This window comes from Peromyscus maniculatus, chromosome 3 (genome assembly GCF_049852395.1).
Source record: "Peromyscus maniculatus bairdii isolate BWxNUB_F1_BW_parent chromosome 3, HU_Pman_BW_mat_3.1, whole genome shotgun sequence".
NCBI lineage: Eukaryota > Metazoa > Chordata > Mammalia > Rodentia > Cricetidae > Peromyscus > Peromyscus maniculatus.
In genome coordinates, this window is record NC_134854.1 from 110,524,329 (window position 1) to 110,550,462 (window position 26,134).

At 54.8% G+C, this 26,134-nt stretch overlaps 1 protein-coding gene and 1 long non-coding RNA gene across 5 annotated transcripts; one reads left to right on the plus strand and one right to left on the minus strand.

Annotated features, from left to right (window-relative positions):
• Window positions 1-2,483: 2,483 nt before the first annotated feature.
• Window positions 2,484-16,593, minus strand: LOC121828207 (uncharacterized). 3 transcript variants are annotated; one of them, XR_013049983.1, is made up of 3 exons: window positions 15,318-16,590; window positions 14,708-14,986; window positions 2,484-8,902 (listed from the first exon to the last, which is right to left on the minus strand). It is a non-coding gene; the product is annotated as an uncharacterized LOC121828207 (long non-coding RNA). The 3 variants fall into 3 exon arrangements; XR_013049981.1 differs by having other exon boundaries at window positions 2,487-7,294; window positions 8,686-14,986; window positions 15,318-16,593; XR_013049982.1 differs by having other exon boundaries at window positions 2,489-3,474; window positions 6,105-14,986; window positions 15,318-16,593.
• Gata2 (GATA binding protein 2) lies at window positions 11,965-24,879 on the plus strand. 2 transcript variants are annotated; one of them, XM_015989491.3, is made up of 6 exons: window positions 11,965-12,105; window positions 17,588-17,860; window positions 18,278-18,919; window positions 20,425-20,570; window positions 22,492-22,617; window positions 23,097-24,879. In XM_015989491.3, the coding sequence occupies exons 2-6, from the start codon at window positions 17,632-17,634 to the stop codon at window positions 23,394-23,396; spliced, it is 1,443 nt and encodes a 480-aa protein (XP_015844977.1). In that variant the 5' UTR covers window positions 11,965-12,105; window positions 17,588-17,631; the 3' UTR covers window positions 23,397-24,879. The 2 variants fall into 2 exon arrangements, with proteins under 2 accessions (XP_015844977.1, XP_006996201.1); XM_006996139.4 differs by lacking the exon at window positions 11,965-12,105 and adding an exon at window positions 16,744-16,940.
• The last annotated feature ends 1,255 nt before the right edge of the window (window positions 24,880-26,134 follow it).

Here is a 26,134-nt window from a genome sequence, read left to right on the forward strand (position 1 = left end):
TCCAATATCAATCACTAATTAAGAAAATGCTCTATAGATTTGCCTACAACTCAATCTTTTTTCTTTTGTTTGCTTGTTTTTATTTTTTGTTTTTGTTGTTTTTCAAGATAGGGTTTCTCTGTGTAGCCTTGGCTATCCTAGAACTCAATTTGTAGACCATGCTGGCCTCAAACTCACAGAGATCTACCTACCTCTGCCTCCTGAGTGCTGGGATTAAAGGTGTGCTCCACCACTGCCTAGCATATAACCCAATTTTATGGAGGCATTTTCTCGGTTGAGGCTCCCTCTTCTCCAAAGACCCTAGCTTGTATCAAATTGACATAAAACTAGCCAGCACAGTGTCTTTCTCAATAAATCTCCACTTTATCTATTGAGGCAAGATTTTTCACTCAACCTGGAATGTACCACTGTGGTTCATCTTGTTAGCTAGCTTGCCCAGGGGATCCTGTTTCTGTCTCCCAAGTGTTGGGATTATAGGCATCTGCTATGTCTGCCCAGTTTTTCTTCTGTTTTGTTTCTATATGTATGGGTATTTTGCCTGCATGTATGTCTATGTACCACATGTGTGCCTGGTGCTCACAGAATCCAGAAGAGGGTGTCAGATCAATCCCATGGAATTGGAGTTACATGGTTCCTGGATGCCTGTGGGTGCTGGGAATCAAATCTGGGTCCTCTGGAACAAGAGCCAGAGAGATGCCAGGCAGTGGTGGCACAAGCCTTTAATCCCAGCACTCGGGAGGCAGAGACAGGCGGATCTCTGTGAGTTCGAGGCCAGCCTGGTCTCCAAAGTGAGTTCCAGGAAAGGCGCAAAGCTACACAAGAGAAACCCTGTCTCGAAAAAAAAACCAAAAAAAAAAAAAAAAAAAAGAGCCAGAGAGTTCTCTTAGCCTCTGAGACACCTCCAACCCCCAGTGTCTTCTCAGTGGTTTTTGTTTTATTTTTGCTTGGGTTCTGGGAATCCAAACATCAGGAAACATTTTATCTACTGAACCATCTTTCCAGTCCCACACAGATAGTTTTTTAAAGTATTATTCTATTTAATTTCTTCTGTGCTTAAATTTATTATATTTCAAAAGAAATGGAATTTTATATTTATGTGTACAGCTGTTTCCCCTGCATATATATCTGTGCACCACGTCCATGCAGTGCCTACTCAGGCCAGAAGACGGCATTGGACCCCCTGGGCCTGGAGTTAAGAGAGCGTTGTGACCAGTCATGTGGGTGATGGAAATCAAACCTAGATCTTCTGGAAGAGCAGCCAGTGCTTTTAACTGCTGAGCCGTCTCTCCATCCCCCAAACTATATATATGGAGATCTGGGGGTGGGGGTGGGGTTAAGACAGAATCTTACTACGTAGCCCTTGGCTTGTGGAATTCATAAAGATTCCCTTGCCTCTGCCCCTGCCTCTGCCTCTCTCTGCCTCTGCCTCAAGTTCTGGGGTTAAAAGAATGAACCACCACCATGTCCCACAGTCTTCTAGATCTTTATTGGTTCTACCGGGGTGGCACTAAAGGTCCTTTCCATCTTTGTAGTGTAGCCTGCATATATTCCTGAGCCACAGAGCATGTTCCAGTCATCAGTGTGTCGTACAGATGGAGCCCAATCAGTAGAGTGCTTGCCTACAGTGCACAGAGCTCTGGGTTCAAACCGTGATGCTTTATAAAACCAGGTATCTCTCTCAGTGAACCACTGAGTTTATTGGTGGTGACTCAGAGGCAGCTGAGTCCCCACAGAAAAGCCCACCCCAGCATGGGCAACAGAGTCGTGCAAACTGCACCCACCCCTGGAGCTTTCCACATAGACTGCAGGAGCACCAACAGTCTCTCCCCAGCAATTAATTGCTAACTGCTTTTGTAAACCTGGGGAGGGTCCTTGTGAGTCCTGTACCTTACCTAAGTCTTAAATCTCTCTCCACAAAGGAATGCTTTCAGGAGGTAGCTACAAGTCTGTGTTCCCTTTCTAACTTCCTCTCTGACCTCTATGCCAGCCAGAGAAAGTTCTCTGCTCTGTGAGTTCACCATGCCCATGTGAGCTAAGATCCTCTACTTGGGTCTAGGTGAGGTGGAGTGGGAAGTGTTGGTCATTGGAGGTGTGTCCTTGAAGGGGACTATGGACCAGTGTCTTCTCTTTAGCACTAGGTCTTGAAGTGAGGATCTTTGCTCTACCCCGCTTACCACAGACCAGCAGTGTTAACTGACCAAGGCCTGAACTCTCCAAAACTGGACCAGAAACCCTGTCTTCTTTTGAAAATACATTTGTCAGTGGGCGGGGGTGGCAAATGCCTTTAATCGCAGCACTCGGGAGGCAGAGACAGGTGGATCTCTGTGAGTTCGAAGCCAGCCTGGTCTACAAAGTGAGATCCAGGACAGTCAGGAATGTTACACAGAGAAACCCTGTCTCTAAAAACCAAATAAATAAATAAGTTGAGAGAGAGAGAGAGAGAGAGAGAGAGAGAGAGAGAGAGAGAGAGAGAGAGAGAGAGACTTTCCCCTCACGCAGTAACAGGCTGACCCACACAGGTGGTTTCGCTGGTGTATGGCTTTATTTTCACAGGCTACACTTCCCAGAGCTCCCTCTTCCTGAGTTCCCTCCCCAACCCAAGGGGGTGGTAACTTCTTGTGACTCATTGTCACTGTCCCCTTTCCCTGAAGTTCCATCCCCGGTGCCACTATGACTCTGAACTGAAATTCTGTTTTGTTTGCTGGTGTTCCTTTCCATTTCTTTCTTGAGACAGGGTCTTACCTTGTAATTCTGGATGGTGGCTTGGAACCCCCTATGTAGACCAGGCTGGACTCGAACTCACAGAGATCTGCCTGCCTCTACCCCCCAAGTGCTGGGATTAAAGATGTGTGCCACCACACCCAAGTTAAATTTTTAACAGATTGTTCAGCTTTCTTTTTAAATTTTTAAGCTTTGGAAATTTGGCTCATGTTTACTGGAACATTTTTAATAATTAAAATAAAGACCTTAATGTCTAATGACAGGAAAGCAATTTAGTAAATTGAAGTAGATTTATGCACTGAACAAAGGCTGAGAGAAATTCTATAAAAATGAGAAACTATGACGGAACAGCACACAGCTTTTCAAATGAAAAGATTTTTATATATACTTTATTAAATTTGTTTTTAGACAGTTTCACACACATACAAAACATACTGACAACTTCCAGCCCTCTCATGCTGTACTACCATCTATTCTGCCCGCACACAATTATATTGTCTGTATGTGTGTGCGTGCATGTGTGGTATGTACCTGTACACAACACACATGTGTGGAGGTCAGAGGACAATTTGAGAGCAGTGGCTCCTCCTTCCTCCGTTTGGGTCCTGAGGATCAGGCTCAGGTCGTCAGACTTGCTGGGAGGCACCTTTACCCAATGAACCATCTCACCAACCCCTTTTTCATTTTTTCAAAGTGGTTTCTGTTTTGCGTGTTAGATCCAGACACACCAATCATCTCTTTATACTGTTCGCACTGGAATGAAGAAGGAAAGAAATCTTGGTAGATGAAGAAAGGGACTCACAGGGGTCGCTCACCTGCCCCCGGGTATCTGTGTCCAGCACAGCTGAGACCTGATAGAGCCCTCTCCTGACTGCTGTGACTTCCACACTCACCCCACAGTGGCCTTGCCTGCCTGGGCTTTTTTGTGTCTGCTCAGGATTCCCAAGACTTTCAAGAAATCATAGGTGGGAGAGGATAATCTAGGTTTGGTCCAGGACACTTCAAGGCACCATTTCTACCACTCCAGGTCATTGGCAAGAGCCTACTAGTAGTCAGCCAGAGGAGGGTTGTCCCTCTCAGAGGCAGAGACTGTAGCTGTTTTGACCAACCACAGCTGTGGGGTCAGAGCAGGTCCAGTTGTTAGAAGTAAAAGCTCACCTCGAACCAACGAAAGGGAAAAACATAGAGGCGCCATATTTTCTTAGGGAACTGCAAAGGTCAGGCTATGTCTGGCCTAAAGCCCTGGGGTTTAGAGAGAACAGTAGGATCTGGGTGTGGTGGTGCCCACATTTAATCCCAGCACTCAGGTGCCAAAGGCAGGCTGATCTCTGAGTTTGAGGCCAGCCTGGTCTACAGAGTGAGTTCCAGAAAAGCCAGGGCTACACAGAGAAATCCTGTCTCAAGAAACAACACACACACACACACACACACACACACACACACACACACACACACCACACACACACACACACACACACACACACACACACACACACACACGGTAGCATAGCACAAATCTCTCTCTCTCTCTCTCTCTCTCTCTCTCTCTCTCTCTCTCTCTCTCTCTCTCTCCTCTGTCTCTGTCAGCTCTGCCCTTGTGTGGCTCTGTTGTTAGGAAGGCTTCTGTGTGGCACAAAGATGGTACCAGAAGCTCGAAGCCCTGAACAAGAAAAGGGCAGAGCTATTTGAGAAAATAGATGAGTGTCCGAATGTGATTCTCCTAGGCCTGAATTATGTCCCTACCCTCAGCTAATGCATCTTGCTCCAGGAAGTTCTGATTGGCCATGCTGGAGGTTTGGGGGAACATGGGTACTCTGCATTGAGTGGCTGTGGGGTCCAAGATGGAACCCCTGTGTGCCCATGATGTCCAGTCCTGCATCCCAGTCTCCACAGGTGGCCTAACCTGGCCCATAGCTGACCTCTGGCCCTACACTGAGCCTTGGATTTTTGTTTATCTTCATTGCAGGTTATGTCTCTGGCCTGATCACCAGCCTTGGCTGCCTGTGCCCTGCGGAATCCCGGGCACTGTGCTGCCCAGCAGCCCACTCAGAAGCTGTAAGCCCTCAGACTCTCCTGATTCCTGCTATTCGCTCCTCTCCCAGCTGAGCAAGAAGTGGACTGGGAAGATGACACCCATACCTGGGGAGAGGGCCGAACCGTGTGAGTGAGGCAGGAGGACATCTCAGTGGCTGGAACAGTAACAAAGGATCAGCTCTTGGGGCTTCTCCTAGCAGGGTGGGAGAGGTTTCCACAGGACCCTGGCTGTGATGTTCAGAGAGAATGTTGCTATGGTAATCCAGGCCGGAAAAGATAGCAGCAGGGAACAGAGGAGCAGCTATGCAGATGGAGAGAAGGTCAGATTTTGGACAGACAGACTGCAGGGTGGGACCCTGGCCTCACCTCACCATCCTCCAGGTGCTTCTCTGCCCTCCATACTGTTACCTCGAGTCCATTCTGTCTCCAAAATGGATGAGGAAATACAAATGGACCATCACAACCAAGGCCAGTAAGTCCAGAGAATTCTTATTTATTCAGTTTTTTTTTTTTTTTTTTGAGACAATGTCTCTCTACATAGCCCTGGCTGTCCTGGAACTCACTCTGTAGACCAGGCTGGCCTAGAAATCAGAGATCCACCTGCCTCTTCCTCTTGAGTGCTGGGATTAAAGGCATGCGACACCACTGCTCATGAATCCTGACTCAGAGGGCTGCAATTTGTCTTTCAAAAATGGTCCTAGTTCTGAGTCTGGCTTGGCTTGGAGGTCATCGCAGGGTCCTGAGTTCCATCCCCAGCACACCCCACAAAAGAACAACAACAACAACACACACACACACAGAGAGAGAGAGAGAGAGAGAGAGAGAGAGAGAGAGATATCAGAAAAAGACAATTTGATAATTTGATATATATGGAATAGAATTAATGAGAAAAGGTTAAGGAAATTGGATGTTTTGATTTATTAAGAGACATCTCATTACTTTTCAGTGAGTCTTCTCTCTATGCCCTTCCTGCATTTCCCTACTGTGTATCCCACTGGTTTGCTGACACCTTTATTGCACTTATTTATTGGGGGAGGGTGTAAGGGCCAGAAGACAACTTGCAGAAGTTGGTTCTCTCCTTCCACCGTGTGGGTCCTAGGGGTTGAACTCAGGCCAGGCTTGCTGGCAAACCTTTATCCAGCGTCATCTTGTTGGCCCAGTCAACCCTCTTTATATATTGTGTTCCCGAGTTCTGGTAGGCACCTCCTCCTCAGACCTCGTCACGGCTGCTGCTGTGCCCACTGCCTTACCACCACACACGGCGGCTGCATCCACTCTTATTCTACTCCACGGCTCCCGCTGTTCAGAGGAAGCCTGGATATGAAAGCATATCCCCTCCCAATACATACCATAACCTGATGATGTGTTGATCTGCATGGTGAGTCAGGTCTAGCTGCTTCACCGTGTTGGGAGGTCGGGTGGAGTTCAATATGCACAGCCGGAGGAGACCTTGATAGTGTGGCCATGAGCCTCCTTCAAAGGTTGCTTGCATTAATTCATCGACTAATTAATTGCTAAGTGGTTGGCAGTCCTACAGGAAGAAACACGCCGGAAGGCCCCAGGGCTGGAAGGGAAGGCAGAACTGGCACACCCACTAGTGAGTACTCAGTGGCTTGGTGGGGTGGGCATGGGCTGGCACCAAGTGCTCAGAGGGGTTCTGCAGAACTCCGGCATCCCCTCACCATGCAAGAACTCAGGCACAAAGAAGCAAGAAGTGAGATTCTTTAGGTGAGATTCCCCCACTCCAGAGTGCTGGTGGACTTTCAGCATGGCACAGGCCAGGAACTTTGTCCGCCAGCTTGACAAGCCAGGCTCACCAAATGCGTTTTAAAGGCTAGCTCGCACACAAGGCCAACAGTCCATGGTCCTGGAGGGAGAACTGTAGAGGCAGAGCCAGAGGCTCAGAGTGGGAAAGCAGCTGGCCTAAAGCTGCCCAGCTGAGAGGGTGTGTGGATAGTGTGGGAGGGGAGGGTGTGAGCACGGTGTGGAGGGGTCCCCACTCAGCTCCTCTTCCAGGACGGTGCTGAGGAAGCTGCTAGAACCTGAAGTACTCCTGGCCAAGCCCTCTCCCCAATGCTCCCACCCTCCAGCATGGAGTCTGCTGAGTTCCATTTGGCAGCCTGTGATCCCAGCTTTACAGTCAGCCATGGATGACCAAGGCCAGGACTGCTCTCCCTCATGAACCTAAATGGAGAGTGAGGGCTCCTGTGGTTCAGGCACCACCACCACCACTCAGGACCTGCTCTAGGAGAGAAAGACGGGATGAGTTCACCTTCAGCAGGTGCAGAGGAGTGGGGGACCCTGTAGCTCCCATTCGGATGGGGTGGGTGGGTGGGGTCAGGCCCTGGGGCCAAGTGGTTACTGAGTAACTCTTGTAACTCACAGCTAGTGGGTATCCCAGGTTCAACGATGGAAAGAGAGCTGTGCGCCCTGGCCCATGGGGCTTACCCCTCTGGTCCTCAACCGGGTCCTAATGTGATAATCCCAACCAGTTGTCAGAATTCCACTGCTCTGCCATTGTCTGGAACATCGCAGACCCCTGAGCAAGCAAACGTTATTAGAGAATTCACTAAATCCTGTGAAATTGACTAACAAGCAGAGGAGGGGTAGGGGTAAGGAGGGCAACTGCTGTCTGATGGGTGACATTTGACCCCAGGCCGACTTCTCCTGGTGGAGGAACCAGCAGACCCAGCGTTCCTGTTCAGAGAATCCAAAGGCTGCTGTCCCTGGAGGACGGAAACCGGGCCTGGGGTCAGCAAGGCTGCCAGGGTTGCAAGGGAGATCGGCTTTTATCCTTCATTCAGTGGGATGGGCTTTTGTTGCCAACATGCGGTGGCCTTTGGCAGTCAGCCCCTGTCATCGACTTTTCAGTCCCTCCATCCTTCCAGTAAATGGTTTGGGGGTACCTACTGTGTGCCAGCTTTTCCCTAGGGGTCGCCCAAGCGACCACACAAAGCCACAGCCTGGGGCACTTGGAGCCTTTCACTCAGCGCGCCCGGAACGCGCGGCCGCCAGGTGGCACTCTGCTCCCGCGTACGGGCCCCGCCGCGGGGGTTCCCCCACTCCGGCTGCGGAGGAGGAGCGGCCGGAGGCGGGGCTCACGCCGCAGGTTGTGTGACTTTGGGTTTGACCTGCCTGGAGATGAGCTAATCCCGCTGTATAATAGACTCCGGGGAGATAGGAAAATGGCCGCGCGCTATCTGCGTCGCCATGGGGACCATCGCGCGCGGGCGGGGCGCGGGCCTGGAAAAATACAGCCTTTGTGGCGGCGTGTGTCACTCACGACCGGGTCCTCGGGCGGCAGGTTGGGCTCTGTCGCCCCAGCTGCAAGGCCTTGGCGGAGGGGCCTTAGGACCAGGACCCCTGGGCATTCTCAAACCCCCCAAACAGCTACTCGCCGGGTGTCCCTCTCCAGCACTCCCCGGACCCGGCGTACAGAGGTCTCTTCCTCACAGCCAGTGTCCAGCCCAGAGTCTGCACAACACAGGCTCAAGCAAGGCCAGAAAATGGCCCTTCGCTTCGCGCGTCTCTCTGCACACCTGGTCGCCCTGGATACACACTGTCCTACAGATGCGTGCCGGTTCCAAAAGCCTGTGCCACTGGCACAAACACCGGCTACTGCGCCCACCGCGCAGCTTCGGAAACACACCTTGTGGAGTGCGGCCTGCGCGTGCTACATTCATGAGTGGCTGCAAACCCCTCTGTTCCGCACCCCTAAACAGCATCCTCCAGGGCCAGGTACCTGTAGGCCCTTACAATAAATTCGCTCGTGCACGCGGCTAGCACATCCACTGCATGCTTCCCCACTCGGTCACGTGCAGCACCACTCCCCGCGTGCGCTCCGCGGCTACTTCCAGGAACTCACCACGAACACTCACCACGCATGTGCTCAGGGGCTCACACACGTGCACTTTGTCTAGGCACACTTACTCGCACACTCACATCCTTGCTTGCTCAGAGTCCACTCGCTGGCATACCCACGTGTTCCTCCAAACACACCGGGCAGAGCCGGGGCGCACACCCGCCGCCCAGCGAGCCCCCCGCGGACGCTATCTGCCTGCCCATCGGCGCGCGGATCTGCGGTGGTAAATGCTGCATTCGATGGCGGGCGCATTTGTTGTGCGCGCTCTGAAAGGGCTGCGATAATCTGGAAGGCAGAGATAAGAAACACCATTTATTCCGCGGCACTTTGGAAACAATTCCCAGCCCTGTACAACCCCATTCTCGAGCAGCCTCCGGGAGCCGGGCAGATAACGATTGGCTATTCATTATCTTCGCCGGGAACAAAGATTAGCCGGCCGAGATGAAAAATTACCCCGGCCAGCGGCTCAGCCCCACTCAGACCCCCCTGCCCGTCGCCACCGCCCCGCGATCGGTGCCCCGCCCGGGGTCCGAGCGGAGCTCAGCTCATGCCTTGCCCGGTCTCCAAGGCCCTGGCCTCCCTTTGGCCGGGCCGACTTGGTCTCTCCATCTTTGGTCTGTCCTTCTCCCCCAGCCCTGCTCTCCTCCCCCCAAGTCTCTCTGGGTCTGTCTTCTCTTGCTCTCGTGTTTTTGTAGTCTCTCCATTCCCGCATTTCGATTCTGTCTCGCTGTCCTGCCTCTCTCTGGTTGATACTTTCTTTGCTTTTATTCCCACCTCTCTGATTAATTCTGCCACTTGTTGCTTATTTCGGCCTGAGTACCCCAGTCCCTGGGCCAACCCTGTTAGTGCTTCTGCCCCTTAGCGTGATCGCATTTATTTTTTTTTTTTAAATCTGTTTCTGGAGTCCTTGTTGCTTGTCCCTCTCTTTTTCTCTGGATCTTTCTGTCACTGGAACTCCAATTCCCTCCGTCCCAAGTTCTGGGTCTCATACTGCATGACCTCAGAAGTTAGACTGAGGGCCTCTTGTCGCCCACGGAGAAGAGAGGCAGAGAAGAGAGGACTTGATTCCCCGATGCGGTATCTAGGACCTTTCTCTAAGAATCAAGACAGACCTAAAATAAATGAATAAATAAATAAATAAATTTTTTAAAAGGGTCTCTAGGACATAGGGTCTACCAGGTCTCTAGGGGACTGTCTCTGTGCTCCAGGTCTGGCTGACCATGCCTTACCCAATAAGAAGGGAGCCTGGGAGCTGGTGGTCCCAGTGAGGCCACCTCATTAGAACAGTTATTCAGCATGGCCCTGGTAATAGCAGATAAGGCTTATCAGCTCATCTCCCCCTCCCACAGACAGACAGAAAGTGCCAGAGTAAATGGCACCCCTGGGCTCCACTGGCCGCCTGCCCTGCTGGTTAGGGAAGGCGCCGTGGCCAGGGAGCCCCGAGGATACACATACTGTCTCCACACTCCTCCCCTACCAGACAGAGTAGTCCTGGATACAGAAACACAGGTCCAAGATGGAGTGATAGACACAGGTGCCCACCCCTCAGACAGGCCCACAAACACCAAGCCCAACACATCAGTTCCACCTGAAGCAACAGATATGCAGACATACTTGGATATGTTTAACCCCATCTGCCTCCAGCTCAAAGTTGGAAATCACCACCTGCCGTTAAGACATACTAACCCTGAGTGGTGGCACACACCTTTAATCTCAACACTCAGGAATCAGGTGCAGGTGGATCTCTGTGAGTTCCAGGCCAGCCACAGTGACACAGTGAGACCTTGCCTTTAAACACGTGTGTACACGCACATGCACATGCATGTGCATGATACCCACACACCTGTATGGCCTCAAATACAGATACACACACCTCTCATTAATTAATAGACTTGTCAGTGAATATCCAGACACATTGCAACCCCCTCTCATACACACACACACACACACACACACACACACACACATACACCTAAATACAAGTTGAAAGATATACATGGATATCCAGACTATTAAAGACACATACACAAATGCATGTCTAGATACAAACACAAATGCACAAAGGTAACACACTGATTAAGCCATACTTAGAGATACCCTCTGCTTATCACATGATTCTTGAAGATGGTGGTCTGTCTCAGAGATATCTAGACGCAGAGACGTACACCCAGTTCCACAGACACTGTCTTACATGCATTTGTGGGGCCACACTCCGATACCAGTCAAGCTGTGACCAGCCACCTAAAGCAAGTGCTTAGGGATACGTTCAGTTTTGCAAACACGCTAGGAACTCCCCATCGTGAAAACATAGCCCACTGGGCACATAAACTGAATTGCATGCAGAGAGTGCATTCACAATGCAACAGATTCAGAAAGACCTAGAACAGCTGGTGGCACAGGATGGGGAAGGAGGAGCAGACCCACTCCCTGCATGGGGCACACCAGATGCATAGTCTTTCCCAACAGAGTGAGTCTGTGGGATTCTTCTAATTTCTCATAGGCGCTTAAGGTGGTACAAGGAATGGATTCTCATTGCTACCTAGCTCAGGTACCTCCTTAGGGCTCAGACTGCCACCAGACTGCCTCCTCCTACCAGTGTAAGGACAAGTCTCTTGCTCTCCTTGTGGCATTCGCTGACGCAAAAGGTTTGCCAGTAATGGGCCAAGGACACACCAGAAACTCCTTTCCTAAAATGCTTCTGAGTTGGGAACGGGTGTCTGTGGGGAAGGAAGTGGAAATAAATACATCTGCACTTAGCCAAACGTGCAGGAAGTGAGGGAGCTGTGTCGATGAGTGTGCGTGCACCTTATACCTTTGTGTGCACACGGGTGTTTGTGTGCCGGAGAGCTCCTGTCTGGGGACATCTACACAGCGACAGCACGTGCACAATGTGTGTATGGAAGGAGGGGCAGGTGTCTGTGTACTTGCTTGTGAGGGAGAGTCTGTAAAGAGAGACATCCCAGGCTTTCTGAGATTACATCCCTGAGAGCAGAAGTGCTTGCGTGGCCCTAAGAAGGCGGGAGTGGCCTGCAGGGCGTGCGCGCCTCAACTGACTAGTGGCCCGAGCCTGGCCAGCCCAGCGGCTGGACCCGGCAGACAGGGCGCAGAGCCCGGGCACCCTCCTGCCCCCCTGCGGCGCCCCCCTCCCCCCCAGTGATGTCGAAATAAAAAGCTGCCGCGGTGCGGCCGGGAACCGAGAGGCAGCCAGAACCGAGAGAGGTGGCCAGGCGAGCCGGGCGGTAGCTCGCTGCTCAGGTCTCTCTGGCCTGCGATCACCTCAACCATAGCCGGTCCTGGGGCCCATTGAGCGGACAAAAGCCACGGCCTGCGCACCGAGCTTTCGTTGGGCGCCGCGCCGGGGTCCCGCTGGTGACCGCCGCTGTCACGCTGGCTCCCGCGGGCCGACTATCCACGCCGCACACACGGTTCCCTCCCTGCTGAGCCCTGGCCGTGGCCGCCCGAGGGCGCCGCCCACCGCGCCGCTGTCGGTAAGTTCCTGCACTCCGCCGCCCGCGCTGTCCCGAGCCTCCGGATCCCAGGCTCGGCCTTCCCAACACCCGGATCGCACGGTCCGACTAGTGGCTTAAACCCAGGTCATCCGGAAACCCAGAGACCTCCCTGGGGGCTCCTGCCTTCCGTTTTTTTTCCGGAGCCTTGGACCTGGAGACCCGGCTTTCCAGAGCTTTGCGACGCGCCCCCCTCCCACCCCAGAGCTGGAGCCTTTGTCTTGGCGGTTCCCCACCCCCGGGTCGCGCCGGCCGATGCGCCCAAGCCGGGCCGCCGGGCGCTGGCTGCACCTGCCGGCTGGTCCCGTGCACCGGCTTTGCGCGGCTTAACCCGGCTCGCTCCTGCTTGTGCCCCCCGTTCGAAGCGCCCCGCGGCCCTTTATCCTGTGTGGCGAGGGTGCAGGTGGGGGAGAGCGCAGGGTATGTAAGTCTTCCCCTGCCCAAGTCGGAGCCAGAATCCTTTCAGTGGGATTTCAATAAGAACGAGGCGGACGCAGGCTCGGGGATCCGCTGTGGAGAGGCGTAGACAGAGCTCTGGGCCTGTCTGGACACCGGGCATTGAACCGTTCGGTAGCGGCTGGGCCTGAACTCCAGCTTACCCCAGCAGTGAGGGGAAAGGTCTTGTATTCAGAAGGGCCTCCTGTATGGCGTCTGCTCCTTTATCAGAAAACAAGGAAAGAAATTCGTTTGTTTTGGGGAAAAAAAAACTTGCCTCCCAAGGTCGGGAACATCTGGGGGTGAGTTCTGGGTCTACACTGAGGCCCAAGTTGGGATTCGTTTATAAGCAGGCAGCATCCAGGAACCAGGTAGAGCCGAAGCGTCTGCCAGGCGTCTGGAGAGCGTTTCCCAGCCGGGTTGACAAATTGCAAGCAAATTGCATCTAACGAAATGCATTTAGCAGTTGTCAAGCCGCTGACCCACAGGCCTCTGAGCAAAGCATAGCTGTTGGCGAAGAGAAGGCCCCCGATTGTCTGCGGGTGGGGTATGGAGGGTGGAAATAGACCAGAAATGGCAGAGTCCAAGGCACCTGGCACCAGAGGGCCAGAACCTAACACACTGGGTCACAGCGTCTGTATTTCCAAAAGACTAAGACGGTAGATGCTGGGGAAGCGGGAATCTTCTGATTTGAGGAGCTGGAAGCGAACCCCAGAGAGCGAGAGATACTGTTGGAGTCCTTCTAAATTGATAGATGCTGCCTGGGACATATCTGAGTCCTCTACATAGAGGGGACACTGAGCCATAGTGACCAAAGCTCCCCCACTTCCTTCCCAGTGTTCCTCAAAGCTTGTGGCTAAGGCAGGGCTGGAGGCCTCTGGGTTGTGAACGACTTCGGTTTGGAAGGCAGTCCTAAGCTAGTCGACCAGTTAGCTGCCCTTAGGAGAGAATTAGGCTGCGAGGAGAGGGCAAACTTGTGTTCCCAGAGGTACGGCTTGGATGAGGATGTTTCAACAAAGGGCAAGTGAAGAGGGCAGCGCCAACTGGGGGCCCTATATGACTCCATCTCCTTTCAGACTGATTTGCAGGATCCGGGCCACACCCAGAAAAGGGCCTGGGTCCACAGAACCCAGCTCCCACTCAGGAGTAGCTCCCCACCCCCCCTGCACTGTCCCGCTCTACAGAAGCTTCCAGGTCACGCAAAAAAAAAAAAAAAATGGTGGTTAGAAAATTCAGTTTGGGAGCCAGGCTCCCTCTATTCTAGAAATCTTGTTTCCGCGGAAGGAAAAGGACGGTTTAGTTCAGAGAAGAGTAGCCCCAGGTACGCTCCAAAATCAACAATAACTACAAAAAAAAAGTGTCCACCTGAAGGTGTCCTGGGACCTCTTAGTAGGGGGCTGTAAATTGGAATAAATCTGCTTTCGTTTTGGGGGTCGGCGGGCGGGGGCTGGGGGAAGCCAAATCTAAGCCATCCTGGGATCTGTCTCGGCCCTCCCTGGTGTTTGTTTGGGCTTTATTAGCCGTTCATTTTTGGCCTAGTAGTGGGTTCTTGGCTGTGGATCGATCTGGCTGACACACGTTCATCAGCGCAGGCTCCCCTTTATTCGCCAATTCAGTGTCCTGCTACCTAGCCGGCAATTTTCCCTTTCACACGGGTTTGTTCCTGCTGGAAAACTCGAGCAGTCCCGCATCGGACGCAGGGGCTCCAACCTCGGCAGGGGCTCGGGCCAGCCGGCTGGTTGCTTGCAGTTTCCAGAAGGCAGCCTCGGGGCCTCAAAGGACCTAGCAGGACATCCCCCCCTCCTCCCGCGCCCCGACCCCATGCCCATGGGCAGGCAGGCTGTGGCGGGTCTCCTGAGGCCCTGGCTCAAGCGTCGCTTAACCGCCTGGCTAAACCCTTGTTGCGTGGCGATTTTCTGAGCTGCCGAGCGGAGTAATTAAATCCCCTTCTGCACTCGGCTCTGCGCGAGGCGGGTGGGCAACACTGGGGCTCGCGTTTAGATTGGGGACCCGCCGGGCTGACCACTTTCACCTCTGCGAGAGGCAGGACTTGCCCAGTCGGCGACGTGGCGTGGAAACCGCAACCCCCATCTCGTTCAAACAGGGAGATAATTTTAATTGCGACTTGGAGAGAAAAGAGGGGAATTACCTGCTTTCGGGGATGGTGCTGGGAGGCCCCCCCGCCCTGCCGCCCTGCCAGCCGAGGCGCCTACACGGCCAAGGGCAGCTTCCTCTGCGCTCCGCGCTCTCCTCCGGGAAGTCTGCAGAGCAGAGGCCTGGGATGCGGCCACACGGGGCACCGTTGCCGAGAGTAGGGTTATCGCCAGGGCTGCGAGGCCTTTAGACGCTCCTGCTAGGTTCCAGGGACATCGAACACTCTGGAAACTCCGCGGCGATCTCGCTTTGCACTTGAATGAAGAATCGTGGTCTAAAGGCGGGGTGAAGCCAAGAAAGCCATCCCGAGAGGGAGTGGGTCCTAAGCTGCCCGCGCAGTGGGAGCGCTAGCTTGGCGGCACAGAGACCACCCACCTGCCCAGGCCGCCCCGAGGCACTGCGGCCTTGCGCCCCTGCAGACCCTCTCGCCCTCTCGCACGACCTCCTGCCTAGGCTGGGAGCGGACTCCGGAGCCGCCTGGGCCCCTGCTGGCTCTGGTGCGCTGAAGCGCAGGCAGCACGGAGGACCGGAGGGACCCCCCAGGGCGCGAGAGGTGCGGGTTTCCGGCCCAGTGCAGTTCTGCACCCCGGGTCCCGGGCCTGTACCTGTTCCAAAGCCTCGGACAGTCAGATCGACGCCAGCCGCAGAGGCCGGAGGAGGCCCTGCCGTGCGCGCGCCCCCTCAGAGCTGTCCGCAGAGGACCTGGGAGGGGGTGATGGGGGCGCGCCCGCAGAGCTGAGCCGGGCTGGGCGCCCCCCGAGCCGAGGGGACCGAGGGCTTTCCTCCCTCCTTGGATTATTAAAAAGTTCATTTCCTGGCGAATCGGGTGACGTCAGGGGCCCGGCGTCGCGGTGGCGGGGCCGCCGGGCCGGAGAAGCCGCCTCCAGTTACCCAATTACGGACTGTCAATCCTGCTGCCCCTCCCCCATCCTTGGGGGGTGGCGGGGACCCCAGCCCTCCCCCGGCTCGGGACCCACCTGGGACCCCTCTGGGATTATCCCCTGGGGGTCTAGTGCCCCGCAAAGATAGAGGGGCTCGATGGAGGGCGTCGAGCTCGGCCAATCCCTCGCACCTGTCTAGATTCCCCCAAAAGTCTGACTAGCAAGCCTCTTTCTGAGCTTAGGTCTCAGGTCTATACCCAGGGAGGGAGCTAGGTTTGTATACCCGCCTCCGAGCTCACGGCCTCCCCAGAAAGGAGGAGTTGCCAGAAAAACTCCAGGTGACTTTAGGTACAAAGTGCTCAAAACATTGCTTCCCTCTCCCCGAAGGCCGTCTCGGGGACCCCTAGGAGGAAAAAATATACATATGGCTAATGCCCCGGGAGTCTCCCTCCAGCCGACGCTGGCGCCAGTCCCCAGCTCAACGGCTTCGCCCCAGGCAGTTCGGCCTGGTGGTCTGCTAAGACCACGCCTGGAGCCCTTCCCTCTTCCTGGGCCACTGGCCGGACCGCGACCTTCGGCCCAGCACAGTCTTAAAAGTGTCCTAGTGCCCAAAGCCCGGGTGCCCTAGAGGGGTCCACAGTCCTAGACTCGTGCTATCCAGCCGATCCTACCAGCCCCTTGCACAAGGAGGCAGAGGTCTGGGGGAGTCCGCAGGACTCCGGCTGGCTGTGGTCCGTAGCGAAGGAGCTGGGGCTCCGCCGGAGAGAGTGGACGGCTGGGGTCCTAGCAGAGAAAAACCCAGAAGATGCATGTCTCGGCTCCTGGCAAGTCAGGAACCCGATTGGTGGCTAGTTGCTGGGAGGGCAGAGGTTGGAGGACCCGAGCGTCTGCCAGAGGGGTGCAGGGTTCTGCCCGCAGCGAGGGTCCCCTGGGGGGGCGTTGGCATCAGAGGCCGCCCGGAGGGCGCTGGGAGGGGGCCAGGAGGCCGAGGGGGGCCGGCTCGCGGGTCAGTCCCGAAGTCCGGCGGCCGAAGCTGCGGGCGCAGCCAATGGGGGGGCGGAGGCTGGGCGGCGCGCGGCGCTGATTGGCTGGCGCCAGCTTCTTAGGCGTGCGCGGCCCCCGCTTCATGTCTGTGCAGGAGTCGGCAGCTGGCGCCAGGGCGGCCGGAGGATGCCGAGGGGCCGGAGCCGGGCGGGCCGGAGGCCGAGGCGCGCGCTGTCCCCCGCCCCTATCCCGTGAACCCGCCAGTCTCTGGACGCGCTGTCGCGGGACCCGCGGTTCTAGGGGCTCTCCTGGTGTCCCTTACTCTCTACTGCTGAGCCCTCCCCTTCCCGCGCCGCTGCGAGTGTAAGTTTGAGGAGCAGGGGGCTTGTGGGCACTCCTAGATTGGAAGGATCTCGGTGGAGCTCAGGCCAGGATCTCCTATGGGCGATTACGTTCTTATGCCTTGGGGAGAGGTCTGGCTGACTGCTAGAGAGGGCATTGGGGACCGGCTCTCAGCTCCAGGAACTGCGTGTGCGTGTTCGTGTTTGGGGTCGGGGGTGTCGAGGTTAGTTTGTGTATACATTGCCAATGTAAGTGAATGGCGGGGGGTAGGGGGGGCTGTGTGCCTCAGAGTGGATGTCTAGGCTCCTATCTCTAACTTTTAGTCGGAGTTCGTGTGTTTTTGTGCCCAGAGGACAGGGGCTCGGTGTGAGAACCTCATTTCAGTTCCGCGTGCGTTTGTTTGGGGTCGCCGGTGTCAGGGTCCACCCCTGTGTGTGACCTCGTGTGCATGGGTGTGTGGCTGTGGGAACGCTGGTTTCCCTGCGAGTGTGGGAGGCTGAACCCCTTCCTCCGCCTTCCTTTCGTTTTGAATCCTTGTGCTTTCCTCCCACCCGGGCCCCGGTCCTCAGTGGAGCTCCACAGGGACGCCTTTGCTTTCAAGACACCGACTTTGGGAGTGGGGGGTGTCAGAGGCTGGCAGTGCCCCTCACATCTCCTATGTCACTCAGGGCCGCCCCGCCTTCGCCTGGATCCCAAGCCGCAGTAGCGGACCATGGAGGTGGCGCCGGAGCAGCCTCGCTGGATGGCGCACCCAGCCGTATTAAATGCGCAGCACCCCGACTCGCACCACCCGGGCCTGGCGCACAACTACATGGAGCCAGCGCAGCTGCTGCCTCCCGACGAGGTGGATGTCTTCTTCAACCATCTCGACTCGCAGGGCAACCCCTACTACGCCAACCCGGCCCACGCGCGCGCGCGCGTTTCCTACAGTCCAGCGCACGGTGAGCTTCGGTCCTCGGGGTTTCTGGAAGCCCGGCGTCCACGCCAGGCTTTGGAGGGGAGGACGGCCCGCTGCTGCTTCCCGGATGTGGGATCTACAGGAATCTGAGCAGCTGCGAAATCGGGCTGGGGAAGGTGGAGGCAATGACCTCTCGGGGAGGGTCTGGGACCTGTAGGGTTTCTGTCCGTTTCCAACTGTCTTGGGGGAATCCTTCTGGGCCCTGTCCGGTGGGGTTGCTCTGTGTCACTTGTCCTTCGGCCTTTCACTGATATTGCTGATGATTACAGGCCGGGGTGTTATGTTTCTGGTGTTTTAAAGGGTGGGGCTGCTAATTGTTGTTCCCGGAGTTGTGATCCTGTGTGCCTGTGTCAGGGCTCTGAGACCCCTGCCCACACTAACCCTTCTTCCTCTGCTGCAGCTCGTCTCACTGGAGGCCAGATGTGCCGACCACACTTGTTGCACAGCCCAGGCTTGCCATGGCTGGACGGGGGCAAGGCTGCTCTCTCTGCCGCCGCTGCCCATCACCACAGCCCCTGGACCGTCAGCCCGTTTTCCAAGACCCCGCTGCACCCCTCAGCTGCTGGAGCACCCGGAGGGCCTCTGTCTGTGTACCCAGGGGCTGCGGGTGGGAGCGGGGGAGGCAGCGGGAGCTCAGTGGCCTCCCTCACCCCCACGGCAGCCCACTCTGGCTCCCATCTCTTCGGCTTCCCACCCACACCACCTAAAGAAGTTTCTCCAGACCCCAGCACCACGGGAGCCGCTTCCCCAGCCTCATCTTCTGCAGGGGGTAGTGTAGCCCGGGGTGAGGACAAGGACGGTGTCAAGTACCAAGTGTCACTGTCTGAGAGCATGAAGATGGAAGGTGGCAGTCCCCTGCGCCCAGGCCTAGCTACCATGGGCACTCAGCCTGCAACACACCACCCAATACCCACCTATCCCTCCTATATGCCTGCCTCAGCTCATGAGTATGGCAGCAGCCTCTTCCATCCTGGAGGCTTCCTGGGTGGCCCAGCCTCCAGCTTCACCCCTAAGCAGCGAAGCAAGGCACGCTCCTGCTCAGGTAAAGGCAGGTGTGGGGCTTCAGGGCCTGTGGGTGGGGTGTGCCTCTGTCAAAGGGGTTGTGATCTGAAGAGGGGCCACATTAGGGCTCCTGATCCAAGAATGGGTCCTTGCTGATAGTCCACAGGTGTTGGTAGCTCCCCGTGGGGAGGATGGGACCCTGAGAACTTTCATCCTGCCCTTGAGTGCTCCTAGTACCCCAATGTTCAGTTCCTTTCCTCACCCCTCACCATGCCCTCCTCTCCAAGGTTGGTGAGCAGCAGCCCACACTCAGAATAAGATTCCCCGTCCTCTCCCCCAAAAATGATCAGCTGAAACCGAGCAGCCTCATGACTGGGTGTGGGGGAGAGTGCAGGCTGTAGGTGAGGGAAGGAGTCAGTGTGGCCATGTGTGTACGTGTGTCTGGGAGCGTGTGCACATGCTGCGGGGCCCTGCAGAGACGCAGGCCCTAAAGGAATCCGGTTCTCCAACTGCTAGTCTGCTTTCAGGATTGCGGTGACTCCAGATCTCCTGGGAGATTTCCCCAAAGCAAAATTCCCAAGGCCTGTTTGTATCCTAGTGACCCTGATCCTTCTCCCTGAGGGTAGGAGTGAGAACCTCTGCGGGTGCCTGCACCCCTTTGCCAGCCCTAGCTGGATCCAGCTGGGTTTGTCCAGCAATGTGGCCCTCAGGCAATAACCCAGGGCTCTGGGCTCCTCCCGTAGCGTTTAGCTAGGGAGGGGAAGATTTTCTCCAAAGTTTATCCTTGAGTTCAGAAACCACCCTCTCTTGCTTGAGTTCCTAGGTTCAGTTTCAACTGAACCAGGAGGACTGTCCCAGATGCCAGTTACTCCGCACCCCACTGGACCCCAGTCAGTGTCTTTAACTTTTTCGGAACCCATTTCTTCCGAGTTTGTTTTGTGTTTTATTTGAATTCCAGATGACCAAAAACAACAAACAAATAAGGCCACCTTACCTAAAGTGAAAGAACTTATTTCATTTTTTAAAAACATCACCTTTGATCGCTGAATTCTAGGGGTTTGGCTGAAAAAGGAGAAAAGCTAGGGGAAGAGAAGTTTCCTTCCTGACCCTGGACCAAACATAAAGGCAGCGGCGGCGAGGGGCTGGTAGCAGGGATGGGGAACAGACTTGGAGATGCTGGCACAGTTGGGAGGCGGAAGTGGGAGGGAAGAGGAGGAAGAGAGGCTCCCCGGACCCAGGTCAGGCTGGCAACTGTGGCTGTAGCCTGTGCTCCACAGAGCTGGTCTTCAGTTCCTTTTCCGGGTAGCTCGCTACTGCCTCTGTGAATCCTGGTACCCTGAACTTAAGGCTTCTCTTTGTTTTTCTTCAGGAGCATCTAAAACGGGGATTTGTCCTTAAAAGACTCAGGACCTCTTCTATGGGGGACCCCTTGAGTCCCTCTGTCTGCAGGGGTGGGACTAGAAGTCCCCCTTGATACAACAGTGCGTGTCAGACTGGATCCTCTAGCCACTAAGCAGGCCTTGTGTCTCTCCTTGTTCCCCGCAGAAGGCCGGGAGTGCGTCAACTGTGGGGCCACAGCCACCCCTCTCTGGCGACGGGATGGCACGGGCCACTACCTGTGCAACGCGTGCGGGCTCTACCACAAGATGAATGGACAGAACCGGCCCCTCATCAAGCCCAAGCGGAGGCTGGTAGGAACGGGCACGGTGTGGTGTGGGGCAGGGCAGGGTCACGGTGGCCACCGGCCTGAGTGGAGCTGGTAGTTAGTTAAGGGAAGGGAAAAAATAAACAAAAAATACAAAAAAACGAAAACAACCCAACGACAAAACTTCAAATGCAGAGACTTCACCACCTGAAACTCTCTTATCATTAAAATCATTTGGGGGGTCAGTCAGGTCGGTCTTCATTCTGGTGGATTCTTTCCTGCCAAATTTCCTGTCCTGCAGCCACCGGGCGCCCCTCCCCCGCCCCCCACTGCTGAAGGATTCCCAGAACCCAGGGTCCAGCAGCCCACCCTCATGTTCTGGCCTTCGATTCCCTCTTTTTAAAAATAGGGTCATGAAGTACTTTTCCCTGTGGCAGCTCTGGCCTCCCCCCGCTCACCTCCCAGCTCACAGTCTCCTTCGCTTATTTAAATAACACACAGCAGCCACCAAAAAAACCTGCCCTTTATTATTTTTCCATGGAGTCACCTATACTGTGTATTTTCATTTGAGTGATTTTTAAAAAAATGTCCTTTCGGATCTCCTGCCGGAGTTTCCTATCCGGACATCTGCAGCCGGTAGATAAGGAAACTTCGTGTATCTGTTTCCGGACCGGCAAGTTTTCAGAGCCACCTCGACTCAGTCCTGCCTCTCGCTGGGCTGTTTTGAAATTTCTAATACCCTCCACTCTGCAAATAATGTGTAAAATGCTAAGAATAATAAATATATTTTTTTTCAGGGCGAAGTGATTTATGAGCTTAAATCGTTCACCCGCTTTGGGGCCCCTTTTTTTCCCCCCTGGAGCAGGGTGAGGGCGGGTGCGGGCCAGTGGGGGTGGGAGGAGGATATACTGCTGGCCCCTGAGTCAGAATTCCAGCTTCAGGCTGCTTACTCACCCTCCCTGCCCCCGCGGCGGCCAGCTCTGGTCCCCTCCATGAGCAGGCTCAGGCCCCGGGCCACTCTGGACTCTGCTGGACTCGGCCGCACCCCACACTGGCTGCCCGGCGGAGTTCCGCGCTAGGATTGCTGGGGGACGAGGGGGCTGGACACTACCACCCCTCTCCATTCACCTGGGGCAGACGGGATGGGGAACGGTGATCTGTATTCTAGGAAAAGGCTTTTCTCGCTGGACCTTGAGTTCCTTGTTCTAGAGACCAGACCTCCTCTCTTCCACTCCCCGCCTCTGACTGGCATTTCCTGGGGGGCTGGGAGTAGGGTCTGGTAAAGGCAGCAGGTGAGAAATGAGAATGTCTTTGCTCCTCGGTCCTGTATGGAAGCCTCTGGCTAGTATGACTATTGATCGCCAGGAATGTGGTTAGTGCAGTCAAAGGAACTGAATGTTTAGTTTCTAAACTGTAGTTAAATTCAATTTAAATTTCTCTTGGTGGCTTGCAGATCTTGTATAGGACAAGGCAGCTCCACACTCGAATCCCGGGGCTCACACTTCCCCAGGCCTTTCTGGGTTCTCCTGGGCAATGCAGGGTCTCGCTGCCCTGGCCTCCCAGCCGCCATGACTCACCAGGCTTCTGGATTTCCAGGGGGAACGGTGGGGGAGGAGACGTGCAGCTGAAGACAGCCACTCAGGATGGCCACAGGGCTAAACTGTCCTTAGACCTCAGTTTCCTCACCTGAGAAATTAGACACTAGGCAGTTGGGGGAAGAGGCTGCTTTTCCCGTCGGTGTTTACAGACATTTGGATTCTAAGAGCTCTTTATTCCAAAGCTCTGTGATTCCCAACTAGTTTACTTCTCAAATTCTAACATTCCTTCGTCAGAGATGCCTTGATTCCCCTGTGGGACCCACTGCTCCTGGGCTAAGTGGTGAGACTGGGGGTGGTGCTAAGGGCCCTGGAGGAGGTCAAGGTGGGGCGTGGGAGAGGGCCCTCTGACGCTATCCCCCCCCCTCCTAGTCGGCTGCCAGAAGAGCGGGTACCTGTTGTGCAAATTGCCAGACGACAACCACCACCTTATGGCGCCGGAACGCCAACGGGGACCCTGTGTGCAACGCCTGTGGCCTCTACTACAAGCTGCACAATGTGAGTGCACCCCACCCCTCCCCAGGGACCTCAGCTCTTTGTGCAGCCCGGCCACGGTCTCCAGCTTGGCTTGGCTTGGGAAGCGGCAGCCGCAGCCGGCAGCCTGCTTGGCCAGCCCAAGAGGGCCAGAAGGGCTCCTTGTAAGAAGGATGCCTCTGCTTTGGAGGTGGGGCCGGTGGGGGCAGGGCCGGCAGGGAATTTGTCTGTCTTAGGGTAAGTGAGGGGCAGGGGAGAATGAGAGGTGTCTAGGGGGAGGCAAAGCCGTGCAGGCATTTAGTGGACTGAAAACAACGGTATGGGCTGTTAGGCCATGGGGTCTCCTTTCCTGAAATGGTGACCACGCAGGCTTAAGGGGACTTTGGTGAGTGACGTTGGAGGCTCGGCTGAAGGCACAGTTCCTGACACCCTAGGGATATATGTGACCCAGTCTCCCTTGACCCGTGGAGAAGGGATCCTAAAGGCTCTATGGCTGCCCCCAGGTTAACAGGCCACTGACCATGAAGAAGGAAGGAATCCAGACCCGGAACCGGAAGATGTCCAGCAAGTCTAAGAAGAGCAAGAAAGGGGCTGAATGCTTTGAGGAGCTCTCCAAGTGCATGCAGGAGAAGTCATCCCCATTCAGTGCGGCTGCCCTGGCTGGACACATGGCACCCGTGGGCCACCTCCCGCCCTTCAGCCACTCTGGACACATCCTGCCCACGCCCACACCCATCCACCCCTCCTCCACTCTCCCCTTCGGCCATCCCCACCCATCCAGCATGGTGACGGCCATGGGCTAGGCACAGCTTCCCGCCTCTGGACAGACATGGACATCGAGGGTGGCTGGCAGAACCAGAGTGAGGCCGGGCACTCCCAGGCTGGGTGGAACACAGTTCTGGCTCCCGCCCATCCCAAGAGACCCACTTCCTCCTGCCAGCCTGGCCTGGCCGAAGCCACCTCCCGTTGGAGGACTCCCAGCCTTGTGCCGCCATTACTGTGAATGTTTCTAACTGGGCTACGGCTTGTGTGCGCCCTGGGTGCTGCCCAAAAAAGTTTTTTCACCGACAGTTGCTTGGAGAGCAAAAGAGACAGGTTTATAGCAAGAAAAGGAGGAGACTGGGGACAGAAAAATGAAACCATTTTTTGAAGGAGAAAGGAGTAGGCAAAAAAAAATAATAATTTATTTTGCTCTTATTTCTTACAAGGACATGGAGGCATGGACTGTTTGTGTTCTCTGGGTCCTTCCTTGGGGCCTACTGCCATCAGTCAGGGCTCTGGGGGGGGGGGCAGACTTACGGGGCCTCAGCCTGAGCCTTCTCCCCCGCTGCCTGGAGGGTAGCCCCTGCCCTGACGCAGCCCTTGAGGGCAGAGACAATCGCAGGCGGTCCTGCGCAGATTCCCAGGCCAGGGCTGGGTCACAGGAAGGAAGCATTCTCTGGAAAGGGGAAACGTCTCCCAGATCATTCCCTTGGCTTCGAGAGGCCAAAGCTGGTGTGACCCAGATGGCCAAGCTGCGGCCTGTGCCTAGGCCAGCTGGACCCCTGTAAATACATCCTTTTTCTGCTAACCCCTTCATCCCCTTCCACTCTAAGATAAATAAGAAAAATATTCAAAACAAAACCCAAACTGCATAAGCTTAACTCACTGATGAGTGGTTTTATTTTTAAACTCATTTTGGGTCCAGTCAATTGTACGTTGCCACAGAAGCCCCAGTATGAAAAGGAATAAAACCTACAAACCAAGGCTGAGCTTCACAGTTTTTTCTTGAATAGTTCTTGGATCCCAGGGCCCTAGCAGGAGGCTGGGGACAAGAGGGATCTTATGCTCTTGGTTGCTGGGGGACAGGGGACGGGCAGGCAGTGGCCCCACGATCCCCGGGGGTTCTGTTCTGTTGTGGCTGGCTGGATCCTTCAAGGTACAGCTGTACATAAAATGTGTCCCAAGCTCCGATTCTGTGTGCGGTGGCGGTGGTGCAGCAGCCAGCAAGGGGGCCCCTAGCCCGGGAAGACAATTGTGCTAAGTCAACTAAGTGCAATATTGGCGTCCAATTGCTGCAGCGCACCGTCACTGGAAGTAACTTATTTTGTGCTAGTACCCGCATAAGAAAAAGAATCGGCAGTATTTTCTGTTTTTATGTTTTGGGCTTGTTTTATTTTGGTTTAGTGACCTAAGTTATTGTTAACTATGTACAACATTTAAATATTGTCTGTAAAAATTGTATGCTACCCTCCTATTCCTTTAAAGTGAATACTGTTAAAAATAATAAAATACTTTTTTTGTGAATGCTGCAGCCTTTCGCGTGGGTCCCTGAGACCCCACATCCCTGATGGGGCTTGAGCTGTCGAGTGAACTTGTTTCTGCTGTCTCTTGTCTTTCAGGGAAGGTACATGGGTGTGGACAGGGCTCTTCTCCAGCCTCCTTTTCTGAGAGCCCAGCAAGGTACCCGTTTGGGCTTTTCAGAGAGACAATAACTGCCCTGGCACCACTCAGGTTCCCCCAGGTGTGGTCAGCTCTGGTTTCTAGGGTACCAGGTTGCCAAATCTGTTCATTGGCAAACTTGATCACCCTGCCACTGATTGCTAACCGATCACCAGTATGCTATCATTGCATCCGGTCAGTGATGTGTCCAATCACTGGCCTGTACACAAAGTTGTCCCTGGCAGTGATCTCAGCAATTGTCACCAATCACATGCCTAGAATCTTTCATCAAGGTTTCCCTTGGCCAATGTGTGGATCCCAGATGCAGGCAGTCACTGGTGTCCTGGGCCACCAACGGTGTCACCTGTGAAAGGATTGTTGTTCAATCCCCAAGGGGGTCGAAACCCACAGGTTGAGAATCATTGTTCTACACTGTCCATTCCGAACTTTGAGCCAGACAAGTTTGCCCTGAGCCAAGAAGAAGTATCATTACATCTCATACCTGGAACATGACCTCCTTTGAAGTGGTTCCTATTTCTCACTGATGAGGCTTCTCACACCTATAACAGTGTGTGGCAAAAGGGGGTTGCTAACCCCCCACCACCACACACACATGCATGCATATCTACTCCCAGATCCATACTTTATCAAATAAACACACAACCCTATAGCTGAAATCTGGGCACAAGACAGCAAGCTGCTCCTGTCTTCACTGTGGCTGCAGTGAGCAGGAGGCTAGGCCAGTATGGTGGTCCTTGTGGACCAGGGCCATAATTTTATGGTTGGGGTCACCACAACATGAGGGACTGTATTAAAGGGTCACAGCGTTAGCAAAGTTGACAGCCACTTGTCTAGAACCTGTAGTTTAAACCCAAGAATCAGGAATCACAGCCCTGGACTCAAAAACTTAGGGATCTATAGCTCAGAGTCTAGAGCCTGGACACCCACATCCAAACTGGAGAGCTCAGAGCATGGGACTCTTAAACCCAGAACCACAGAGTCCAGAGCCAGGTTCCTCACATCCAGAGCCCTCCTGGAGCTCAGAACCTAGAACCTCGCAAGAACCCTAAAATGAGGCCTTCAACCCAGACATCAGACTCCAGACCCTGGCTTACGAGGC

Coding starts and splice junctions, on each gene's coding strand:
- Gata2 (XM_015989491.3), top strand. CDS start 17,632: ATGGAGGTGGCGCCGGAGCAGCCTCGCTGGATGGCGCACCCAGCCGTA. Junction 17,861..18,277: donor TTCCTACAGTCCAGCGCACG/GTGAGCTTCGGT, acceptor CCTCTGCTGCAG/CTCGTCTCACTGGAGGCCAG. Junction 22,618..23,096: donor TCTACTACAAGCTGCACAAT/GTGAGTGCACCC, acceptor GGCTGCCCCCAG/GTTAACAGGCCACTGACCAT.